The sequence below is a fragment of the Mustela nivalis genome (genome assembly GCF_964662115.1).
Source record: "Mustela nivalis genome assembly, chromosome: 6".
NCBI lineage: Eukaryota > Metazoa > Chordata > Mammalia > Carnivora > Mustelidae > Mustela > Mustela nivalis.
Genome location: NC_139025.1, coordinates 16371148 through 16386600, shown reverse-complemented (window position 1 = coordinate 16386600; position 15453 = coordinate 16371148). Strand labels below are relative to the sequence as shown.

The window sequence follows — 15453 nt, the reverse complement described above, 5'->3', positions numbered from 1 at the left end:
AATTGGTTGGTGTCAGGAAAAAATACACATCAATACCTCATATAAGTGGGATCCCGTAGTATCTCTCCTTTGGCGGACTATCCTATTCCACCTACCGTCTACCTATTTCCACCTACCTAATGTCTCCAAGGCTGATCCATGTGGAGCAGGGTCAGAATTTCCTTTCACGGATGAATAATATTTCATTTTATGTGTATATCACATTTTGTTTACCCATGTATCTGTAGAGGGACACTTAGGTTACTTTCACTTTTATGGCTATTGTGAATAATGTTGCTGTAAAAACAAGCATACAAATATCAGGTTTAGCTTCCTGCTTTCAGTTCTTTTGGATAAATAGCTAGGAGCAGAATTGCTGGATCATACAGTAATTCTAGTTTTAAGTTTCTGAGGAACTGCCATACTGTTTTCCAGACTGCACCATTTTACATTCCCATCAGCAATGCACAAGGGTTCCAATTTCTCCACAAGCTTGTCTACACTTCTTTATTCTTTCATAGCATTCTATTAAGTGTGAGGTGGAATCTCATTGTGTTTTTGCCTTGCATTTCCCTGATAATGAGCATCTTTTCATATGCGTAGTGACCATTTGTATATCTTTTTTGGAGGAATACCTGTTCAAGTCCTTTGCTCATTTTTAAATAAGTTTTGTTTTGTTTTGTTCAGCGGTAGGGATTCTTTATATATTCTGGATATCAACCCTTATCAGATATATGGTTTGAAAATGTTTTCTCCCATTCCACAAATTGCCTTCTCACTCTAATGATCAGTGTCCTGTGATGCACAGAAGAGTTTTGTTTTGATATTGTCCAATGAATCTCTCTTTTTTTTTTTTGACCATGCTTTTTGTATCACAACCAAGAAATCATTGCCATCGTTACCAGATCCAAGATCACGAAGCGTTTTCCCTGTGTTTTCTTATTATAGAGTTTTACCAACACCATTTGTTTAGTGATAACCATGTGTCAATGTAGGTTCATCAACTGTAACAAATATAGCACTGTGGGTTATAGTTTTCTCCACACCATTTGTTGAGGAGATTGGTTGTCATGATGTGTCAATGTAGGTTCAACAACTGTAACATTCTGGTGGTGGATGGTGACGACAGGGGAGGCTATGCGAGCTGAGGAGTGGCAGTAAGAAGGGTAGGGAGAAATCTCTGTGCCTTCGACTTAATTTTGCTGCAAACCTAAAACTGCTCTAAAAAATATTAAGGAAAATGTTCCCATTGGCCTTGGCACCCTTGTTAAAATCATTGGATCACATATGTGAGGGTTTACTTCTGGGCTCTCTATTCCATCGGTCTCTATGTTATACCTTTTTGCCAGTATCATACCGCCATGATTGCTACCGCTTTGTTACTAGTTTTAGGGTTAAGAAGTGTGAGACCTCCAACTTTGTTGTTTTCCTCCAAAATTATTTTGGCTATTCAGCATCCCTTAAATATTTTCTTTTTTCCATTTTTCTATTTCTGCAAATAACATCATTGGCATTTTGATGGGGATGACACTGAATCTATAAATGTTTTTGGTAATATTTCCATCTTAATAATATTTAGTCTTCCACAAACACAGGATGTCTTTTTCATGTATTTATGTATTTATGACTTCTTTAATTACTTTCAGCGATGTTTCACAGTTTTCAGTGTATAAATCTTTCACCCTTTTCATTAAATTTATTCCTGGGCTTGTTTTGTTTTCTTAATTTCCTTTTTTGGATTGTTCATTGTTAGTGTACAAAAATACAATTAGGTTAAAGTGTTGCAAATTCAGTTTACAGAAAGGACCTGGTTATTGGGAGTACAGCATGTGGGAGGAAGGGGGGGGGGAGGAAAACTTAAGTAAAAATGCCATGAAATCTCCCACCATTTTGAATGGGGGTTTCTCTTGGTTGGGTGTTTGCCTAGTTGCTGTTTATCTTTGACTAATCTCCAGAACTCCTATGAAGAAGTGATTTTAGCTTGGTTTTAGTTTACTTAACATTTCTGTGAGGGGTGAGGGTCTGAAGCTTCCTGACCCACCATGTTGCTGACATCACTCTTCACAGCCTGAGGCTTATTCCCCAAACAGTGAGTCTATCTTCAAGGAGAGAATTAAGGAGCCAGACTGGTGAGAGTAGAGCGACAAGGCTGGGAGAGAACAAGAGACAGACTGGATAGAAAGAAACGGTGAGGAGTCGGGGTCTGAGCATGCTAACTCGAAGACTTAGACTTGATTCCATGAGAATTGCCAGGCACTTGCAACAATGCCACCAAAGGAACAAAGACAAGTCATGCCAGGCCAACCCGAGCCTCCTCCAGTGCCCTGAGCTGAAGGTTAAAGGAACAAAATGAAGAAGAGGGCGCATGAGGTTGGTTCCACCTTACATTCCACCAGGGTGTGCCCCCCACACCCAGAGTGGGAGTATATTTTTAAAATCTTAAATGAATACAAATGATGAGCCCTACCCCAGCCCAGCCTCTTCCCTCAGTCTGGAGGCTGAATGCCTGAGCTCCCCATTGCTTCCTCCATTGCCCACCAGACCAGCATTCAGCAAACATGCAATAAATCTCTCATGACACATTCAGCCAAACATGCAATAAATCTCTCATGACAACAACGTGGCTGCAAGCGAGAGGCTGCCTTCCCATAGCCTGCTGCTCTCTCCTCCTAGTGATTTCAAAAAACTGATCACGGGTCTCACCTGGGAAGCCAGGTGAAGAGATAGGAGCCCGGGCCCCAGCCCTAGAGAGTCCAGGTAAGGAAGTCCACCTCGGGGCCCAGGCATCTGTATTTTTACCCAGCCCCTAGGGTGAGGCAGATGATCGCCATTTTTCGCTGGGAACACGGGTCTGGATTCCTCCCCAGAGCTGCTCGCCTCTGAGCTCATTCTGCTGGCCTGCGTCTTTGGCAAGGGTGTCCCGATAAACAAAGGAGACCGGGCATTCCCTTCCACTATATCTTCCCCAGAAGCCTCAAACTCAAGTTTTATCTGACCCACAGTTTCAAAAGATGGAATATAACTAAACGCACACACCTATGAATTAGTTATCAGCACTTAATAGATTTCATAAGCCAGACCCAGAAAGACAAACGTTGTATGATTCCACTTATGTGACGTACCTAGCCGAGGCAAATTCGTAGAAACAGAGTAGAACAGAGGTCACTAGGGGCTGGAGGGAGGGGGATAGGAGGAGTTAATATTTGATGGGTACGCAGTGGTGGGGGGTTTATGAAAATGTTTGGGGAATAGATAGTGGTAGTGCTTCCATAACATTGTAAAAGTAGTTAATGTCATTGAATTGTATACTTGTGAATGGTTAAAATGATAAACATTATGTCTCTTTTACCATAATCATCATCATCATCATCATCATCATCATCATCAAAACAGACTTGATCTAAAAATCTGGATCTCTGGTTTCTCCCTAAAGAAAAAAAAATGGTGGTGCCTGGGTGGCTCAGTGGGTTAATGCCTCTGCCTTCAGCTCAGGTCACGATCCTGGGGGTCCCAGGATCGAGCCCCACATCAGGCTCTCTGCTCAGCAGGAGCCTGCTTCCCTTCCTCCCTCTCTGCCTACTTGTGATCTCTGTCTGTCAAATAAATAAAATCTTAAAAAAAAAAAAAAAAAGATCTGGCAGCACTGGGCCATACTTTGTATACCAACAGTTGGCGGGAGCTGATGCAGCTGCTGTCTTTAGATGGGAAATGGACTCTCAAGTTGCCATGACCCCATTACACCCCACTGTCATTTTGACTGTCACATTTATAGGACCTGGCTGGCCCCCAGGAGGGTGTGGTCCCAGCCCCACCCCCCACACCCCCGCTGCATGTCAGTCACCTCTAGCCTCCTTCCGCCCTCCCAGCCCTGGACTATTCCTGTCTTCTAGTGCATAAGGGGAGGCCAGCAGTGGTCAGCCACGTGGGCAGGCACTCTGTGTGCTTTAAGGAACAAGAACAATGACCAGAAGAGAACATGAGTTTGCCTTCACCTCCCCCAACTTCAATGAGACCATGAAAGGCCTCTGACATTAGAAAATCCAGAACGGTAAGCTTAGACTTTAACACATCTCCATGGCAAATGACCATGATCTGGGAACAAGAGTGGGCTGACCACCCACCTCATGACCCTGACCCCTGAGTCAGTCTCAAACACCCAGCCTCTCTGGTATTACCACTCGATCAGCCAGCGGGCAAACACCACGTCCTCAAGGCTGGACTTTGATTCCTAGGGTCTGTCTTTATCTGCTAGAACCTATTTCCAAACACTTAGATATGATGTGGGTCAGGACATGCTCCCCCAAAGTACGGCACCCAGAGGGGGTTTCGGAAAACAGCAGAGTAGGAAAGCCACTCTGACTTCCTCCTCCTCCTCACCCTTCTTCCCTGAAATAGGTCTTAAACTCTCCTATAAGAGCTACCCCTCTCACAGCTGGAGCAAAGGAGCACCCCTACCTCTGAAGACAGAAGGATACCAAGGAGAAGCATAACAAGTAGGCCTTGTCCAGCTTCCTCCCGTTCACTACACTAACTTTACACTCCTAACCTGTCATATTCCTCTATGATGATGCACTTTTCATCAAACTTGGCCTGAAACCACACAGGTCTGAGTGTTTCTTCATTTCCTTAGGAAGGAAATCATGCAATACTTATACTAAATAAACTTGGATGATTTTCTCCTATAACCTGTCTCCATCAGTTTAATTTTTAGACCGAACCAGGGCCCCAAGAGGGTCAAGGATATTCCCCCCCACCCCGTAAATAGCATCATTGTTCTAGATCTGCTAGATCTGGCTATTGAGCCCATTCCTGGGAAATGTGGTGAGGCTCTAAGTGTCAAATTCATGCTGATTTTCGAAGACTCAGTATAAAAAAAGAATGGAAAATAGCTTATTAGTGATTTTGTTATATTGATTATATGTTGAAAGACTATTTTGGATATACCGAATTAAATAAAATATCCTAATAAAACCAGTTTCACCTGCTCTTTCTACTTTTTAAAAAAATCAACGTTTCACCTATTTTTAATGTAGCTAGTAGGAAAATTTAGTTGTACACGTGGCTTGCCTTATGTTTCTATTGGGTGGTCCTATTTCCAAAAGCCCAAACGGCGTGGCGGCTACACGCCCGATTCTGGAAGGTGACTGCACCAGACTGCTAAGTCCATCCTTATCCACGGGGGCTGTATTCCCAGATCCCCCACAGGGTGCCTCAAACTGCAGATAGTACTGAACCCTGTCTGTATGACGTGTTTCTCTACACCTACCTCTAACCATGGTAAAGTTCAGTTGTCAGTGAGGCAACGTAAGAGATTAGCAATTAACTAGCAATAAACTAGAACTGCTGTAACAATACATTGTAATGAAAGCACATGAATGTCGCCTCTCTCTCTCTCTTTCTCTCTCTCTGTCTTACTGTACTCTGCTCACCCTTCTTACAATGAAGTGCCAGGCTAACATGCCTGTGTGATGAGATGAAGCGAGGGGAATGATGTGCCATTATGACATCGTGTAGGATGATGCTCCTGTAGGTCAGGAGGAGGACCATCTGTTTCCAGGTTGACCGCAGGGGACTAAAACCATGGAAAGTGAAACCAGGAAAGGGGGGGGCTCTGATATTTTTCGCAACCCAAAAAGCAAACATTCTCTCCTCTTCTCTTTCTGGTAGGCACTGGGCTCTCAGCTGCCCAAGGGTCCTTGAAGTCCCTCTGCCATCTCGGTGCTGTAAATTCCTCCTCGGGGCTGGCCCTGACTCGGCCCCTTCGAGATCCCACCTCTCTCCCGTCCAATGCCACTAAGCTACCACCAGACTCTAGGAAGGGGCTTTCTTCCAATCCTTCTGCTATAAGATCATTCACGTCCCTGAAAACCCCCCATGGGTCATTTCCCTGAAAGCAATGGAACAAGTATTGCCAGATGCCAGGTGTCACTACCTGTGCAAACGGCCAGAGCCAAAGGGAAGAGGCTCTGTTGCAATTCTAGCATTCCTTCCCTCTCTCAGCCCTGCTGAGGACTCATTGGTTTCTTCTTGCCAAAGAGAGCCCCACCTGCTTGTGACTCCTGCTAGGCTTCTAGAGGCAGAATCTGCCCTTCAGCAGTTTACAACAGGGTAGGTGGAAAGGTGATACTAACGCCCAGCCCTTCAAAACAGAAGGCAGGTGGAGAGGCTCTCTGATTCTGGAGAAAACTGCTGGAAACTTAATCACCCTCACCAACCAGATACGAGGGACAAAATTCCACCCTCACAATCCTGACCTCCCCCTTTGTAAAAATATAGGCTTTAGGGGCACCTGGCTAGCTCAGTCAGTTAAGGGTCCGACTCTTGATCTCAGCTCAGGTCTTGATCTCAGGGTCATGAGTTCAAGTCCTGCCTTGGGCTCCACTTTTTAAAAAAAAATTAATGAATGAAAAAAATAAAAAATTAATTTAAAAATTTAATTTAAAAACTAAAAAACATATGCTTTATCCACATGACAACTCAGCACTGGCCTACCGACACTGGATTTTGGAGGTGGAGTCGCGATCAAATCTCCCTTCTACCACTTAGTAGCTGTAGAACCCCAGATAAGTTTCCTCTAATTATCTGGGTCTCAATTTTCTCACCCATAACAACAGGGACAAATTCCACCTACCTCAAAGAGTTGAAAAAATAAATAACAGATGAGAAATACCTTGCACATAATAGGTGTTTGATAGACATTGGCTTCCTTCCCCTTCAATTTCCTCTAAGCAGTCAGGCGAACAAAGTATTAAAATTCTTCTGGAGAACTGAAAATAAATCCTATACATGCTGTCCTTGGTTTTGTTTACTCGTTTGTTTATCAGAATCCTAGTGCCTGGAACAATTTTAAAATCCTGTACGGGAACTCTGCAAAGACAGGGATTACTTTTGTGGGCCTAGCCCAGTGCCTGGCAAACTGGGAGGCACTAGGTGAATCCTTGTTGAATGAATGAATGAATGAATGAATGACGAATTTGATGCCAGCAGGGCTGGTGCACATGTAGAGTGGTTGGAGGCACTAGATGAAGGAGGCTCAGAATTACCAGGGTACAGAGTTTGGCATATCAGTGTGAGGTTCACAGGCCCAGAAGAATCAGAGTGCGGAATACCATCCGAAGTCTGTTTAGACAACTCTGGGGAGCCTTTATTTCTAAGCAGCAAAGCTCTTGCTACCACTCTAGTACTATCTCTCCTCCATTTAGCCCTACTTTCCTCAGAAAGAAAGGTTAAATAAAACACATGCCAAGAAACAAACATAGATCTTCATCCCTACAGGAGGAAGCACAAACAATTCAATTTTTCAATACATTTTTTCAGGGTTTTTCATATATTTTCTTAGGGTTAAGCCGAAAAGATCAAATTGAGTAGATGGCTCTGTGCTACAAATATATTCTGTCAGAGTGTTTTTAAAATGCAAAATTCTTAGCATTTCCTGACCTTGGTGGGGATTGGGGGTGGGGAATGAGTAAACAGTATTATTAAATTTTAAAGATTTATCTGGTGTCAAGTTCCCTCACAGGTGTGTGAGGAGGAGTCTGAAAATCTATTAGTTTATGCTTTATGATTTATAAAAAAATTTTTTTGAATTCTCTGATCTCTCCTGGCCACAGGGGAGGGGCTTCTCCCACATAGCCAACAGTGCTCTCCCCAAACAATGGGTTTGAGACTGCAGTGACCTCCTATGAATCCTGTTCTGCTGCACAGACAGAGATTTAACCCTTGGGAGGCAGAACCCCGTAAATACTTGCTTCAAATATTTAGAGAAGGCAGTCATAATATGCCTAGCATTTTGGATCATAACCTCACTGAGATGCAAAGAATTTGAGATCTTCCTTCAAAAGAAGAAAAGAAAAGGGATTGAGATAGGAGCTCTCCACGCCTTTCCAAAAAGGTTTCTAGGCCTTAGAAATTCAGGGTGAGATTTCTATTCCCTCCTGCTAGGCTTGGCTCTAACCCCCAGGAAAGCAGCATGTCCCAGAGCACCGTTTCCACTGTCCTGGCTTCAGCTGTGTATAAAAGATGGTCAGCACAGGGCCAAGCACCACCAAGCCAGCGCTCTGTGATTGTATGTTGTACAGGAGATTCTGTGCTCTAGGAAAGCCGGTGGGTCCGGCTAAAAATACCCATCAAATTCTGACAATCCCAGAATAACCTGATGCCCACGGGCTGCTCCCTGAGAAAGAATGACTTTCCTGAAACCCCAGGTTTAAGCCGTGGACTGCGGGGGTCAGGAAGATCATAAACCCGAGGGCGGTCCAGAAGCGTGCTTCCTGCTAGGGGAGGAGGAACTGTCGGTCAAAGACTAGGTCTCCTCCTTCTGTTCCCCTGCTCTTCTCTTACACAGCCATCCAGTCACAATCCCTCCCTCCCACTCAGCCACCAAGTCACCCAGAGTCACAAACACTGCTGAAGTCAGAAAACTACAGGCTCCCCCACACTCAGGTGCAACCTAACACGGAGGGCCTCACTATGACAATGACGCCCATTCCTCCAAACGGCCCACCCACAGCTCGACCCACCTGATTGCCAAAGACTGCGACAGAGCAGGCCGTTGACACCTCGTTAGCCCCGAACCAGACGGAAGCAATGCGGGAGGGCATGCCCAGGATGAAGACCTGGGCCACCGAGCAGACAACCTGGCCCAGGACGGTGACCGGGAAGAGATGTGGCTTCAGGCTCCCCAACTTCACCCAGGCCCCCAGGCAGTTGAGAGCAGAGCCTGTGAGGGCGATGGTACGCAGGCCGAATTTCTCCAGCAGCCAGGCCACGGGCAGGAGCAGAGGGATGTAGGTGAGCATGTAACACATGGACAGCCAGTCGATGGCAAAGGCGCTGACCCCGTAGAACTTCATGAAGATGTTATTGATGGAGCCGTACTGGATCCACTGGAAGGCGTTGCACATGGAGTAGCCGCTGAACAGCAGGACTACCACCCAGCGGCGTTTGCTCACCTTGATCACGCTAAGGTCCTCAGGGCCTGAGCTACTGGGGTGGGCCAAGCCACCGGCTTGGGCCAAGGTACTGGGGTGGGCCGAACTGCTTGGGTGCGCCGTGACGCAGGGGTGGGCCGAACTGCTGGGCTGGGTCGAGACGCTGGGGTGGATGGAGACGCTGGGGGGGGCCGACACGCTCTGCTCTGCGGACACGCTGGCTTGGCCCGAGGCGCTGGGGTCTGCCCAGAGGGCAGGCTCCTGCGCAGAGCTGCCATCGTGCTCGTGTTGGTTGGGATCTTCATTCACCATGATCACAGCCTCTCCTGGAGCCCGAGACAGGTGCTGAGGACTCCGGCAGTCTCAAGGGACAGTGGCCTCGGCCGCTCCCTTAGAGCTGGAAGGGCACTTGCCCCGGCCCAATCCCAGAATAAACGGAGACCCGAGGCTGCGTAAAAACCGCGAGCCGGGCTCCCTTCACTCACCCCCAAGCTTCTGCTCCCACTTTTCCTTGGTGTCTCTTGCCACCGACCGCTGTCCCCCCCAGGCCGGCTGCAGACACCTCAGCCCGGTCCTGGCTCCGGGGGCCTGCAGTCCACCCCAGGGGTTCAGGCCAATTCTGTCCCTCGGTCGTGGAGAAAAGTTCGCGCCTGGCACGGAGCCTCTAGGTGGGACAGGGTTCCGCTCCGGGGTGGCTTTGGGGCCCCGCCCCCTCGGGCGCACGTGACCGCCCCACCCCCGTCCAGCCGGCTTCCCCCACCCTCCTGCCCCCCCTTCCCTCCCGCCTTCTCGAGCCGGGCTGGTCCGGCTGCGCAGTTGTTTCGCCACAGCTTGCGGGGTGCATTCCTCCCCCACGCCCCGGGTGCCATGGAAACCGCCGGGTTAACCCCCCCACCCCCTGCACTGCCCCTCAGATTCATTGCCTCTCTCAGGGGACCCCCGCAGGAAAAAAACCCCGAAGTTCTGCCGAGGTAATCCCACAGATGGAGTCTCCTCGGCGCGGGTCCCCATCCCCTGCGCGTGGGCATCGATGCCCGGCTCCTCCAGAGTGCTCTGGGCAATCCAGGAGGGCTTCCCGACTTTTTACCAATTGGCTGAGCTCCCGGATCCTTGCTGAACTTTGGGTATAAAGAGATTTGTAGATTTCTCGGTCTGGTTGCGCTCCTCGGGTAAACGCAAATTGCAGGAAACTCGAATGGCTCGCTCGTTGCTTTGCCTGCCGAAGTGGTCTTTTCTTGGGGGACTCAAATTTGAACCCGTGAGGTACGCCTCTTCTTTCCTGTCGGTCCCTGGTCACCTAGGCAAGCACCGGTGGGTGGAGAGTAGCCGAGAGTTTGGAGAGTTTTTAGAACTGGTGGCCTTGTTGCTGGGTATTTCTTTAAGTAGCCCTGGGCTGCCACCTGTTGATCCCAGCCCGTAACAGAGGGTGATCCTTCAAGTCATCGCCTCCAGAATGTCAGACCTGCAGGGCAGAAATGTCTGTTTCCAGTGTCCCATTTCAGCCCGGGAGGACGGGGGTGGGGGGTGCGGGACCCAGATTCTCTCTGGGTTCAAACACCAGTTTAACCACTCCCAGATTGTGATGTAAATTAAGATACTCTACCTCCCTGCCTCGGTTTCTTCACCCATAAAATAGGGATGATGAAATCATAAGTACACACCTCACAGTGTTGTTTTGAGGCTTGAATGATACAAGACGTGAAAGTGCTTTAAAAATTTCCTGGCGGATCGCAATCGTTCCATGAGTGTTAGCTATCCTAAGAATCCAAAAGCTAATATTTGTTGTATCATGCCTAACATGTTTGCTACATTATGGCATTAAAGCATCACAAGAACTCTATGATGTAGTTACCATGGCCAGCCTGCATTTAAGATCAGAAGACTAAGGCTCAAAAAGTGAAGTGATTTCTTACTTAAGATCCCAGCTGGCTTGAAGAACCATAGTTCTCAGTCAAGTCTGTATTCACTCCAGCTATAGCCTCGCTGCTCACATGCCGTCTGGGAACAGCAGTGTGGACATGCTCCTGGGAGCCTATTACAAAGGCAGAAGCCCCGTCCACCGTGGACCTCCCGAATTAGAGGTTACATTTTAGAAGACCTCCAGGTGATCTGTTTGTTTGCACATCAAAGTTTGAGAGCCACTGGGCCCTACTGCTTTCCTTTGTTTTCTTTTTAAATTTTCAAGTGAATGTTGAATTTAAAGCCCGGGGCAGCGGTTCTCAACTTGGATTGAACATTAGAAGCACATGGGGAACTCACCATTCCCAGTGCTTCAGCCACACCCCAAATCTGGTTAAGACGGGACCCCTGGCATCTGCACATTTAAAGGTCCCCAGGTCGTCTCAGCAGGTAGCCACATTTGAGCACCCCTGGTGGGGCCAAAGCCCCTGGTTCCTAGGAGGGGGAACACTGTTTGGAGGCACCAACTTTTTTTGCAGAAATTATGGGGTCTTGGACTATTGTGGAATGTTTGGAGAGAAAACTCACACCCAGGAAGAATCTCTACACTAATTTAACAGTCCCCATTCTCAAAATTCCAGCAGTGTTTCCTATCATTCTTCAAGGAACACAGAACCTCTATTCTCTTGAAAGACCTTCTAAGACCTCTTACTGCATCTAATTCCTAGATCATCATAGACCTCTCTCCAACTCTTAACAATGTATTCAGAAGAAGAAGAAGAGAAGGAGAAAGAAAGAAAGAAAGAAAGAAAGAAAGAAAGAAAGAAAGAAAGAAATTTTTTAAAGTGATCTCTACACCCAGTGTGGGCTTGAACACAAGATCAAGATCAGATGCTCTACTGACTGAGCCAGGCAAGTGCCCCTTTACAATGTATTCTTACCTGTATCTTGCATATATGGAAACTGAGGCCCAGAGAGTTGGAGCCTGTAGCTCAGAGCCCCACAGCTACTTAGCATCAAAACAAGCAACAATATGGTTCTGTGAGTTCTCTTCCACCCAGCACACCTCCTCTCCCCTACTGTGTGCTGCTATGGGGTAACAAATGCTAGAGTTTAGAGTTCGGTGACAAATCCCACTGGTCTAACCACTGGTCATTCCAGTGATATTTGGGGTGGCCTTTTGTGGTAGAGTGAGCCAGATCTAAGGATCTAACGTGAGGGCTGGATTCAGTTTACTAATCTCTCTATCCTCCAGGTCTATAAAATGAGAATTAAAAATATCGGCAAAATTGTTTTCAGTAATAATAATGTGGCAGCCATCACAGTAGTGCTTGGCTGATTCCCACCAGGGATGGACAGCTATGTAAATGTTGGGATGATATTACATAGAGAGAAATATTCTGTGTTCATCCATTGAGAAAACTGAGTAGCTTACTATGTGTTACATCTGTTTACCTATCCATAGATATGTCCTAAGTATAGGTAATCTTGAAGAAGAAGGAGAAATACACTTTAGAGATTGCTTCCTGAAAGGGGGCCCTGTTCCCTGGTTTACCCCAACTAGTTCCCTGGGACTTGGAGGGACCCTCTGGCTTTGAAAACAAGCTTTCCCGGCCTTCAGCAGAATAGCAGCAAAGTCTGCCCTCTAGAGGCTAACAACAACTCCCAGCAATAAAAGTAGGACTAGAAGTCACAACGTCCTACCAGATAAGCCAAGACTGTGGATGGGTGAGGCATGGAATTTGTTGAGTCCATAGGAAGTCTAAATTGCTAATGAATGAATCAGATCGAGATTCTGGATCAGTCCCTCTTAAAAAATACCAACACTTAGAATTTGTGGAAATGCAGCTCTTACAAATCTTATGTGTGTAATAGTGCATCCTCACCAAATCCTACTTTCCCTTGTCTCCCACACTCCCGTACATTTCCAGGTCCTTAAAGACTTGTGTATGTCTTTGCATACTTTGGAGCTTTTGGTGGGATCATTCATGCAGCACATGTTCTCGGTACTTATTGGTAGTATAGAGTTGAATTACACTTCACCATGAAATTTCAGAAAACTGGGACAAAAAGGAGCTCCGAGAGGTTTCCAGAGATTGAAAAAGAGGTTTCATAAAATGCATTCCAAAAAAGCAGGCATGGAATGTCATCAGAGGTATCCAACCTGGAAACCGGAAGTCAGGGAAATAATGCCTTCAGAAGAAAATCATTTCCTGCCTCGAATTCCATACCCAAACGACCAAAACAAAACAAGTATGACAAGAGAATCAAACATTTTCAGAAATGCAGAGTTTCCCAAAAAAGGTAGTGCCTCATCCTCTCTCTCAGAAAGCTGCTGAAGGATGCGCTCCACCAAAACAAGGAAGGAAGCCTAGAGAATAAGTTGTTAGATCCAAGAAAATGGGGACTCCAATGCAAGAGGCAGGGAACTGGAATCACCAGGATCATAGTAAAAGAAAACCCCAGATGAACCATTATGGGCCAGGCACAGAAAGCACCTTGTTCAGAGGGAAGCTAGTCAAAAAAACTCCAGGAAAGTTTTATTCAAGTAGATGACACTGATAGGATTGTGTGCGAAACTCTTGAGAGGGGTTTACACAATTGGGGTGAATTACAGCTTGGACTTGTGATAACATATCACAGATGTAATTAAGTAAATGGGAGGGACCAAGTGTTAATTCCAGTGGAATATAAAATGTTGTGGAGGGAAGAAGGGAAAATCATGGTTATCTTAAGTGACTCAGGTGTGAATCACATGGTCATCACAATGTGAAGACTGGAAGCTGATACAACCAAGTATGATGTAACTATATTGGGAGATGGAGGGAATGGGAAGTGAGCACATGTGTGTGGTAGAGGGAAGGGTGGGGTAAGCAGAGCTAAATCTTTGACTGCCATATTGGAAGGTCAATGCATAATGCCTAACATGGACAAAATCAGAAAATATCAATATACTATCTGATTTAGAGTTATGGAGATAAATACCAAAAGACTTATCAAACAAAAGTTAGAAGTCCTTGGCTTGGGGGAGTAGGAAAGGTAGTTAACCAACTGATATCCTCGATACATGACTATTTGATTTATTAAACTTTGTATATATTTGGCTTTTAAAAAACTCTACACTTTATTTTTCTTAAGATTTTATTTATTTATTTGACACAGAGAGACAAAGGAGAGAGGGAACACAAGCCGGGGGAGTGGGAGAGGGAGAAGCAGCCTTCCCACTGAGCAGGGAGCCCGATGAGGGGCTCTATCCAGGACCTCAGGATCACGCCCTGAGCTGAAGGCAGATGCTTAACGACTGAGCCACCCAGTCACCCCAGCCCCCAAAACTCTACACTTTATTTTTTTTTAAGATTTTATTTATTTGACACAGAGAGAGAGAGATCACAAGCAGAGAGACAGGCAGAGACAGAGAGGGAAGCAGGCTCCCTGCTGAGCAGAGCCCGATGTGGGACTCGATCCCAGGACCCTGAGATCATGATCTGAGCCAAAGGCAGAGGCTTAACCCACTGAGCCACCCAGTCACCCCCTAAAACTCTACACTTTAAAAATTGAATCAAACTCAGTGGAGATAGAATTTCTTCACCGAGGCCCACTGTGATATCTGCGGGTGTGGTCTGTTCTGTCATGGATTTTATGTTGGTGCTAAAATGGACACTCGAGACTCAACTCTGGAACCTCAGGGATGGTTTTTCAGCTGAGCCGGGTCCTCCAAACTTGGGCCGTGTGTCACCTCAGAGAACTAGGTGTGTGGTCAGAGGCCCCATAACCCACCCCCTAGACTTGCTTGACACTCTCCCTGACCTTCCTTCTGCTTCCAATGACTTTTACACTTGTAGATTCCATGGGGGATCTTAACCACGTATGACTCCCTCTTGTGATGAAACTTCTGTCCCATCATCCAAAGATCATGCCAAGGTCCACGTCTCCTCTGGAATTCTGTCTATCAATGAATAGCTCCTCCAGCTCCCAGGTCAGCCAGAGAAGTATCTTGAGAGCCACCCAGAACCCTCTCTTCCTTTACTCTCAGTGTCCGCGGGGCATCCTTACCATCTTCCCTTTCCTCCTTTCCCCTTGGCACCACCTTCGTTGGGCTTCTCGTGGCTCCTCACCTTGATGCTGCGACCCGTCCTCATTGGTCTGACCCTTCCGGTTCACCACTGCGCCACTCTTCAGAGTTCCAGTTCTCGTTAGCCCTCTCTCCTGCCTTGACTCTTCCAGCAGCCACCCCTCGACTGCAGATGTTCCCCACTCCCCAGCTGAGCACTGAAGCCTTTGTGATGCTGCTCTGGCCACAACACCCACCACAAGCCACTCCACTTGGCCCTCCAGGCAGGTGGAAACACCTGTCGCTCCCCGCAAGCATGGTGCAGACATCATGCCTTGCCCACACCAGCTTTCACGGGGGCAAGTGCCACTGCCTCCAAGAAGCCTTTTCCAGTGTATGATTTAGAGGCTTCTTCCACAACCTGCATGTACACACTCTACCATACATGTTCTTGGGTTTGGAGAGGGGGTTGTTCTTTTTTAAAAGATTTTATTTATTTATTTATTTGTTTGACAGAGAGGGATCACAAGTAGGCAGAAAGGCAGGCAGGGAGGCGTGGGGGAAGCAGGCTCCCCACTGAACAGAGAGCCTGAA

General features: G+C 46.8%; 1 protein-coding gene across 1 annotated transcript in view; it reads right to left on the bottom strand.

Moving 5' to 3' along the window:
- The window catches only part of FLVCR2 (FLVCR choline and putative heme transporter 2), a 53172-nt gene extending 42729 nt beyond the window's left edge, over nucleotides 1-10443 (bottom strand). The window contains exon 1 of the mRNA XM_082733617.1: nucleotides 8499-10443. Coding sequence (XP_082589743.1) covers nucleotides 8499-9221 — 723 coding nt within the window. The 5' untranslated portion in view covers nucleotides 9222-10443. The remainder of the gene's footprint in view (nucleotides 1-8498) is intronic.
- Between the last annotated feature and the right edge of the window lie 5010 nt (nucleotides 10444-15453).